We start from the raw sequence: 10,548 nt of genomic DNA, 5'->3' as shown, positions 1-10,548 counted from the left end.
ATTTCTGTAGGGTATTACAAATTGGTTATTTGGTTTATTTATTTCGGGTATAGTTTACAAGAGTTTATTTAATTAAAACTGAACAAATTAAGTTTCACGACTTTCGCACTCTATGGAGACCATAACCTTCCTTCGACAAATTTTCGGAACCGACTGAGCTATGGCGCAATTTCTTGGTATGGGCTGTTCAGGTAAGAGAGTGATGGCGATAGATCAACCTGATAAAAAGGGATGGAATGCGGCTTGCGAATCTGGCTGATGACATCAATTACATTTATTGTGAAATTCAAAACAGTGTAAATCTACTAAATATCCCTATCCCACATAAATAAATAAATAAATAAAAAAACTAAACTGAGTTGCAGTACTTAATTTAGTGGAGCGTTTTACTTTTCTGAATATATACAAGACCATTAATTCAAACTAGCATGTAATTAAATCTTAAATAAATATAATTAGCTTTTTAAACTAGACTTTTTGAGTAATATATTTGGGTGCTACATTTTTGTTTGATAATAAAAAATAACAAAAAAGGAAGCAAACTTCGACAAGCCGAAGTTCATATTCCCAGCTATTTCAAAAATTAAATATTCTTGAAAACTTTTAAATTATGATTTACTTGCGTATATGTCTAAATGCATTGAAGCTATGATGATTTGCAGCTCAATTATTCGTTAGTTCTATACGATATCGTTTTGCGATTTTAATAGAATTGAAAGCGTAATTCTGAACTGTCAAATTATTAAACAGTCAAAAAGAAAAAGAATACAAAACAGAAAATATACATTGAAAAAAATTGTTTTTTTTATAATTTTATTGTTTCTATTAGAGCCATATGATATAGTAATCTCATTTTGATGAAATTTAAGCCCTAATTCTAAAATATTTAACCAGTACTACAATACGACAACTTTTGGGAAAGTTTCATGCAGATAGCTTTGAAACTGAGAGACTAGTTTGCGTAGAAACGGACGGACAGACAGAGAGCCCGACGGACAGAGAGACGGACATGGCTAGATCGACTCTCCCAGTAATGCTGATCAAGAATATATATACTTTATAGGGTCGGAAATGTCTTCTTTACTGCGTTGCAAACTTCTGACTGACCGTAGTTCGTCGTCTAAAGCACAACATCAATTTAAAGGCAGTGTTAAAAATAATTAAACATCGTTTAGGGAAGCTTTTGTCAAAAAACACGTTGTTAGTATTTTATGATAACATCACAAAAGTCTTGAAAAAATTTCTATGAATTCAGTTTGATGCCGAACTCTTAATAATGGCATTCTCAACACAAAAGGAATTCTTTCACGTACATTTTATGAACGACATTAACGAATGCCCCGAAAAATGCTTAAATCTAAAGACGTACCCTTCTACTACAAACTACCGTTGTTGGTCGGGGAACGAGGAGAAGAAATCGCGATTCGTAGCCGATCTGGTAGCGTGTAACAAATTACCCAATTCAGATGACAAGCCTATAACGGTTGAGGAGGAATGCGCAGATATAAAGAGGATTATGATTCAATGTCACAATTCAGAGATGGTCAAGGCACTTAAAATAAGGATCAAGGATTTGACAATCTCCAAGCACAAACAAAACGAAAAGAATTTAAATGAAATACAGAAATGCATCGACGATATGGTCAAAGCCCAGGAAATTCTTGAAGCGGAAAATTCCTACCTGAAACGGATTATCGAGAAACAATCGGTTCGAGGCAGGCTTGATAACCTACAAATCGATCGTGAGAAAAGCACTGACATCCATTATCTTCAAAGCAAGATCAACGATATGAATAAAGAAGTATCGCTTCTTCGGCAAGCCGAGGAAATGCTTATAAAGAAGTGCGTCAAGATGTGTCGGGGTGAAGCTTCCGCTAGCGGTGATGCCGGTTTTTTTAAGAATGATTTCTCCTTTGAACAAGATATTTTAAATGCACAAAGAATTCTGACAGAGCGCGATGCCTTGCGTAAAAAATGTCAAGATTTGGAGGTACTTGGTGATAAGGTTTATGTACTGGAACAAAAAGCTAACAAAGCTGAGCAACTTTCTGCTAGTCTTGAGGACAGCATAAACCAGCAGACCCAATACATAAATGACATGCAGCAGGAGATGCAGTACATGCAGAACTACTATGAGAATGAAGTGGACAAAGCTAAGGCAGTTGAGGAAGTTCTTAAAGTAAGTGATGTTACATACTATAGGGAAAATATGGATAGCCCGTACCATATAAAAATCTTTTAAAATAATATATTTCAAATGCAAATATTTTACATTTATATAATTATAAAGAAGTTTATAACAAAAAAATTAAATAAACATCCTAAAGTTGGTTTACAAAAATTCTGATAATTTAATTAAAGACAGCCTGTGTACCCGGAGATACCCTCTTATTTATTTGCTAAAGCTTTGTTCCAGAACCTTCTGGAGAAGTTATTCAAATCAACCAGATTTTGCCTCCATACGCCCCTAGTTAAAAACTACAGCATACCTAATAAAATTATAAACATTTTTTAACAGAAGGTCCATTTTGTTAACCCATTTATGAGTATAAATACTTTAACCAATTTAAATTTAATAAACAAAACCCATTAAATAGGACATAGTTTTGACAAATCCAATTAAAATCAAAAACATGACCTAATTTTTTTTGACATATGACATAAGACCTGACTTTATCTAAGAATCTTATAAAGACTATACACGCTACTTTAAAAAAAAAATGACAAACTATTACAAATGCCGTAATAACGCGCTTTTTTTTTAGTGTTTTCCTAGGCTATATCGAAACTGCTTACATTAGGCTACATTTAAGTGGCCCCTCTTTTTATACCCTTGCAAAGGGTATTTTAATTTCAGTGAGAAGTTTGCAATGCAGTGTCCGTCCGTCTGTCCGTCCGTCTGTCCGTCCGTCCGTCTGTCCGTCCGTCTGGCCGTCTGTCCGTCCGTCTGTCCTTCCGTCTGTCCGTCTGTCCGACCGTTTCTACGCAAACTAGTCTCTCAGTTTCAAAGCTATCTGAATGAAACTTTCCCAAAAGTTGTCTTTTTATTGCAGGTGGTATCTTAGTCGGATCGAGCCGGATCGGACGACTATAGCATATAGCTACCAAAAAAACAATCGGAAAAATAAATAAAAAAAAATTATATATTCGGTGTTTTTTTAATTTTTTTGTTGTTTTTCGAGATATAGTAATGGTTAAATAATTCGGAATATAGCATATAGCTCCCATAGGAACAATCAAAAAAGTAAACGAAAAAATTATAACTTTTGTGTTTTTTTTTTTAGTCTTCGAGACATAGTAATGGTTAAATATTTCAGAATTACGGTTTAAGTTTCATCAAAATCGGATGAATATAACTTAAAACTTCCATAAAAACAATAAAAATAAAAGAAAACAATTTTAAATTTAACTTTTATATTTTGTAATTTGTTTTAGAAATTCTTTATGATTAATTAATAGTTTGACAGTTCAGAATTAAGCTTTTAATTTTATTAAAATCGGAAAACGATATCATATAGCTGCTATTGGAACTATCAAATAAGCTTCAAGTAGCTGAACATACACGCAAGTCAATCATAATTTTAATGTTTTCAAGAATTTTTAATTTTTCAATAGCTGCAAGGGTAAATTGGAACTATCAAATAAGCTTCAAGTAGCTGAACATACACGCAAGTCAATCATAATTTTAATGTTTTCAAGAATTTTTAATTTTTCAATAGCTGCAAGGGTAAATGAAGTGCCGAAGTTGGCTTCCTTTCTTGTTTTAATATTAAGTCTCACGTTATTCCGAAATCATTCGATGTGTAGGTTTTTCGCTGTTGTATTCGCTGATTAGTAAAGTCCTTAAATCCTTCCAGTCCTGTGGTTCATTTCTCATCAACAATGTTCGGGCTCGTCCTATTAGAAGGTTTCGCATGGTTCATGGACATATCTGTAAGAGTTTGTGTTGCTTATGCGGCTGCGGCTGATGTTGATGGCAGTTCCATCTTTACACATTAATTTTTTATTTAAAAAATTTAAATATTTTTAATTGAGGTTAAACTAGAAATCCTCATTGGTGATTTGACAAATTTTTTTTTCACAATAATTTTAAGTAAGTTCGTTTTGCGGATAGAAATAAATGTATTTTTTTATCAAACTGATTTTTGATGTCCTGTTTAGGTAGTCACTTGCGAGGATATTACTTGCCTATTTGAAGGTTTCGCATGGTTCATGGACATATCTGTAAGAGTTTGTGTTGCTTATGCGGCTGCGGCTGATGTTGATGGCAGTTCCATCTTTACACATTAATTTTTTATTTAAAAAATTTAAAAATTTTTTTAAACGAGCCTAAACCAGAAATCCTCATTTGTGATTTGACTAATGTTTTTTTCACAATAATTTTAAGTAAGTTCGTTTTGCGGATAAAAATAAATGTATTTTTTTATTAGATTTTAGATTTTTCACTTTGAAATATATTAAAAAAACTATTTTTATTTTATATTCTATTTAGATTCCCAATATTTAACTGATCTTACAATTGTATTATTCTTATAACTACGGCTTTTATCGGTGACAGCGACGCTAGCAGCGAAAGTGGACTTCGATCAGAAGATTTCGATTGGTTGAAATGATGGCCTGATGAATGGGCTCTCAGGCTGCATCTTATAAAATTTGGATTGGTCAAATCGTTTATGCTGATGAATGGGTTCTAATGGTGGACCCTTTGTTTAAAAGTTTATAATTTAACTTTAAGGTAAAGGCGTGTGAAATGTTTTTAATATGGGGACTGTTGATAAAAGGCGTGGGAAATGTTTAAGTCTAATGTTATGTCTTATTGATTTGAATAACGTCTATAGTATGCTCTGGAATGATATGTTTGACAAATGAAGTAATGGTTATCTCGGGATATACAGGCTGGGTGTTAGGTTTGATTTCTAGAGTATTTGGTATTACGTCACTTATATGTATATTCTGATAAGCATCACTAGGAAAGTCTATCTAGCCGCCTTGCCGTTTCTACTCACACTAGTCGCTCAGTTTAAATCTATCTGGTGTACTCTGATCACAAAAGTATTATATTTGTCTAAAATTACCCTTATATATTCATAATAAAATGATTGCAATTAGAATTGTTCATAATCGCATTGGACTTGCATAGATTTCTGCTCATCTCAAAAGTTATGAGGACTCGAAAATAAAAAGAAATTTATTGTGGCGTTTTTAAAAAAGTCGCTAAAATGTGAACACAAAAAAAAAATTGGTTTTAATTCTGTAGTTAGATAAAAAGTAAAAATAGAATGTGACTTATGTTTTTTTTTAAATTCCATCAAATTTTAATGGACCCAGGCTCTATACAAAAAACTGCATTGTTCACCAAGAAAGGAAACTATGAATATAATACGAAGCCATTTGATCTAAAAAATGGCCCAGCTACATTTCAGCCTTGCATGAATACCATATTACCCGACATAATAGATACCCATTGACTTGTGTATTTGGACGATATTGTCATATTTTTAATCTTTGCAGATCAAATCTTGAAATGTAATTAGATAAATGGGAGTTTATGAAACGAGAAACTGAATTTTTAGATCAATATAATTATAACTGAAGGTATCAAGCCCTCTCCAAGTAAGATTCAAGCTATTCAAGATTTGAAAATTCCAAACTATCCGAAAAAAGTTTAACCATTTTTTGGCTTTTTGCGGGTTTAATCGCTAACTTATAATAGACTAAAAGCTTCAAGTTATAACGAAGCGTTTACAAAATTAAAAACTTTAACCATTAACGACCCAATTCTAACATATCCGGATTTCGAAAAGCAGTTTCATTTTTATATACAGATGCAACAAACTATGCATTAGGTGAGGTTTTATCATAAGAAAGTGACCTTTTTTTACACATTTTTTAAACATGAGTTAAATAACGCAACTATTGAAAAGGATGCAGATAGCTTTAAAACTGAGAGACGGACAGACGGTCAGACGGACATGGCTAGATCGACTCTCCAATTGATGCTGATCAAGAATACATATACTTTATAAGGTCGGAAATGTCTCCTTCACTATAATACTCTCTGCAAGGGTATAAAAGTTAATTCGACCGCTGGCGAAATGGAATAAGAACTTGGCTTTCTTCCACATCCGTTTCCTTGTTATTTTTCTTTTTATATATTCTTTTTATTTTATCTTCTTATTTTCGTAGGCTGTATTAAGACCGCTTTTAAGTAGCAACACTTTTTTTATAGCTTTTCTTAGGCTACATTTAAGTGGCCACACCTTTTTTCTCCTTTTTTTTATACATATGTATGTAACAAACTAACATACATACAGCCGAAATAAATTTTATTCTTCATCGGTCTTTTTCAATTTTTTTTTTGTAATGTGATGGCCTGCAATTGCCCAATAACTGCAAGCCAACTGCACGCATTTACTCAGATATCTAAACGATATTTATTATTTTTTCGGTGCGATCCGCACTTTACAAGTGTTTGTAAACGACTGACTTAATGAGGGCCAGAATGCACTCCCCTCTCAGCAACGCTCTAAGGTTCTAAAACACTTGATGTTTATGCAGAACTCTGTAATTAGGGGACAGTCTCGTTCCGACTTATTGACTACCTGCAATACAAAGACAACAAGAATATATATTCTTTTATGGTCGAAAATGTCTTTACTGCGTTGCAACTTCTGACTGAAATTATAATACCGTCTGCCCCAAAAAACATGCAATAAGCTAAAAGCGAGCAGCACCCCTACCAAATAAAATGCGTCAAATGTCATGGTATGTGTGCTTACCGTTCCTCTCCGCTGCTTTTCATGAACAAAACCAGTTTTCAAATATGCAGTGTATTTTAAATCTAAATTTTATGAAATCAACTTGAGATTAACTTGAGAAATATATGCTTTGAAGATTTAACATTTACTTAGAATCCGTAGTTCGTCTTCTAGAGCACTACATTGATTTAAAGGCAGGTGTCAAAAAAAAAACGAAACATCCTTTAGGGAAGCTTTATTTTATGATATATAAACTTTTTACATCACAAAAGTCTTCTAAAAATTTTTATGAATTCAGTTTGATGCCGGACAACTCTCAATTATGGCATTCTCAACACAAAAGAATTCTTTCACGTACCTTTTATGATCGACATTAACGAATGTCCCGAAAAATGCGTGAATCTAAAGACGTACCTTCTACTACGAACGACCGTTGTTGGTCGAAGAACGAGAAGAAGAAATCGCGATGGTAGCGTGTAACAAACCTGTTTTGATGGGCGAGACAGTTACTTAAAAACTGAAATTTCCAAGAACATATATGTATATATAACACTTTCAATGTTTATTGCAGTAATCTGTTATTAGGGGACAGTCTGATTAAAGCCGTAGATGACACACCAAATCGCATGAGTGTTCTAATGATAAGAAACAACATCTTGCCCAATAATTTACCCAATTCATATGAGGATTAAGAGGATTTAGGTTCAACGTCACAATCCAGAGATGGTCAAGGCACTTAAAATAAGGATCAAGGATTTGGCAATCTCCAACCACAAACAACAAAACGAAAAGGATTTAAATGAAATACAGAAATGCATCGACAATATGGTCAAAGCCCAGGAAATTCTTCAAGCGGAAAATTCCTACCTGAAACGGATTAACGGGAAACAATCTATTCGTGGCTGGCTTGATAGCCTACAAATCGATCGTGAGAACAGCACTGACATCCATTATCTTCAAAGCAAGATCAGCGATATGAATATAGAAGTATCGCTTCTTCGGCAAGCCTAGGAAATGCTGGAACAAATATTTCAAAGACACAGAGAATTCTGGCAGAGTGCTATGCTTTGCGTAAAAAATGTCAAGAAGTTGAAGTACTTGGTGATAAGGTTTGCGTACTGGAAGAAACAGCTAACGAGCCTGGGCAGCTTTTTGGTAATATAGAGGCCAGCCAGTAGAGCCAATACATAAATGACATGCATCTGGAGATGCAGAGCATGCAGAACTACTATGAGAATGAAGTGGACAAAGCTGAGGCAGTTAAGGATGTTCTAAAGGTAAGTGCTTTTACATAGTACAGGAATAATATGTATAGCCCATACCATCATACAATAACTAAAGATAGTCTCGTCGGCTTTCGAAAGGGTCGGGTTTTTGCTTCAGTGCGCGTTTGCTTGTTGACGGAAAATGTTGTGTGCGGACCAATTTTTTAAAACATTAACCTTTATACAAATTGACTTTTTGTTATGTAATACAAAATTGCACATCTCAAATGAGTTGGCCGACAATGGGTGGATGAAGTGTCTGACGGAGGGCTCATGAAACTGTCAGTCCAATTTATAGGCAACATTAAACAGTTGGAACTGATATTTTTAGGTCTTGCAATTGATAATTTTATATTAAGAAAAAGTGTTAGGGACACATTGATAAAAGCAGTCGAAAATGTAAATATTAATGTAGTTAATTAATTTAGATATAAAAATTGTAAATTATATCAAAATCCGGATCTGTAAGAATTGGATCATAATCTCACATTTATCTAACTGTGTTTAAAATTTGATCTGCGAAGACGTTCGAATACTTTTCTAAAATATTGAATATGCTCTTGCAAAGAGATTGAAAATATGACAATATCGTCCAAATACACAAGACAATGGGTTCCTATTATGTCGTATAACATGTTATTCATGCAGCGCTAAATGTTGCGGGGGAATTTCAGAGCAAATGGCACCCTGTTATATTCTTAGTGTTTTATCTTAGTGGAAAATTCAGTTTTTTTTTATAGAGCCTGGGTTCATTTTAATTTGATGGATTCATTAAGCAAGCATAATGCTGTAGACTATTGACATTTACCTAATTTATCTAATATTTCATTGAATGTTCGGAATAGGATATTTATCATTATCATTCAGCGTAGAACATTTAATTTGGTTCTTCTTTTTTGTTTTTATTACGTGTTTGATTTCGTTTGTGAAAGTCAAATTGTCACCTTCGCGATTCTGAATATAAAATCTTTGGACATTAAATAATGAAGTAAAGTTTTTTCTTCATTATTTAAGTGATCGTCTCTTAAATAATTATTTGTTAAGTCAGTTTGCATGGCATAAATATATTCGTCATAATTTTTTATACTTGAAAAAATTTGGTTACGTCCTCTGTTTTATTTACCATTACGTAGTTACTAAATTAATAGTGTTTTTCATAAAATCCATTTTTACTAAGGTTTCTTTTAGAATTTTTTTTTGTTTAGTAAATTTATGCTTGAGCCTGTATAAATAAGACAGAGGCATGGCTTGTTATCAAATCAAATGGGCTCAACGTAATATATGTTTGTACTGGCATTTTTTCGCGAATCACTTCAGCTAATTTATCATTCAAAGTTTTTAAAACTAAAATCGGTTTTAATGGACTTTTTTCTAAGCTGAGTTTACAACATATTTTACTTGTTTGTTTTTCTAGTTCTTCAACAAATCTACGAAAATTATTTTAATATTTAGTCTCACGTTTTTCCGTAAACATTCGATGTGGAGGTGTCCTTCATTCCTTCTAGTCCTGTGGTACATTTCTCATCAACAATGTTCGGGCTCGTCATATTAGAAGGTTTCGGATGGCTGCTTTTATAATTTGATTTTGGGCTTCTGATGTTGTCGGATAATGGTAAACTAGTTCGTGGACTTCCTTTATGAAGAGAGAAAATTAGAGTAAGTCTCCATTAAATTTTTTTTCTATATTTTAGTTGCAGAAGAAATGGTTTATGGACACATCCGTTGATGTTGATGACAGTTCCATTTTTACAAGATTTTTTTTTTATTTAATTTAATGTTAAACGAGCTTAAACTAGAAATCCTCATTCGTGATTTGGCTAAGGTTTTTTTTCACATTTAAAGTAAGTCCGTTTTGCGGATACAAATAAAATTATTTTTTTTATCATAGTGATTTTTGAAGTCCTTTTGAGGTAGCCACTCGCGAGGTTACTACTTGTATCCTACCGTGACAATTGTATTTTTCACTTTGAAATATATTAAAAAAAGCGATTTTTCTTTTAACATACTGTGGAGTTTTATTAATAAAGTCTTTATAGTTACATTCCCAATTTTGAACTGATTTAACAATTGCATTATTCCTATAACTGTGGCTTTTATCGGTGACAGCGACGCTAGCAGCGTAATGGAGTTCGATCAGAAGATTTCGATTGGTTGAATTAGTGGCCTGATGAATGGGTTCTCAGGCTGCACATTTCTTTATTAAATGTGGATTGGTCAAAGCTTTTATGCTGATGAATGGGTTCTCATGCTGGACCTTTTGTTTAAAAGTTTATAATTTGATTATGACTGCTGACGTCGGTAGAAACGTGTGAAATGTTTATAGTAAACGGACTGTTGATAACAGGCGTGGAAAATGTTTATGTCTAATGTTATGTCAACGCCTATAGGAGGCTCTGGAATGTTATGTTTGACAAATGAAGTAATGGGTATCTCGGGATATACAGGCTGGGTGTTAGGCTTGATGTTTAGACTATTTGGTATTACGTCACTTATATGTATATTCTGATAAGCATCACTAGGAAAGT

General features: G+C 33.2%; 1 protein-coding gene across 1 annotated transcript; it reads left to right on the top strand.

Moving 5' to 3' along the window:
• The first annotated feature begins 1,214 nt into the window (after positions 1-1,214).
• On the top strand, positions 1,215-7,769 carry LOC128266036 (uncharacterized). The gene is made up of 2 exons (XM_053002311.1): positions 1,215-2,179; positions 7,482-7,769. The coding sequence occupies exons 1-2, from the start codon at positions 1,277-1,279 to the stop codon at positions 7,767-7,769; spliced, it is 1,191 nt and encodes a 396-aa protein (XP_052858271.1). The 5' UTR covers positions 1,215-1,276.
• The last annotated feature ends 2,779 nt before the right edge of the window (positions 7,770-10,548 follow it).

This window comes from Drosophila gunungcola, unplaced genomic scaffold (genome assembly GCF_025200985.1).
Source record: "Drosophila gunungcola strain Sukarami unplaced genomic scaffold, Dgunungcola_SK_2 000239F, whole genome shotgun sequence".
In the NCBI taxonomy this organism is placed as follows: Eukaryota; Metazoa; Arthropoda; class Insecta; order Diptera; family Drosophilidae; genus Drosophila; species Drosophila gunungcola.
This window is presented reverse-complemented; position numbering and strand designations above follow the sequence as displayed.

Excerpts from the sequence above, each read along its gene's own strand:
- LOC128266036 (XM_053002311.1), top strand. The coding sequence starts at position 1,277 with ATGGCATTCTCAACACAAAAGGAATTCTTTCACGTACATTTTATGAAC. Across the intron at positions 2,180-7,481 it reads CAGTTGAGGAAGTTCTTAAA|ATGGTCAAGGCACTTAAAAT; the intron begins GTAAGTGATGTT and ends CACAATCCAGAG.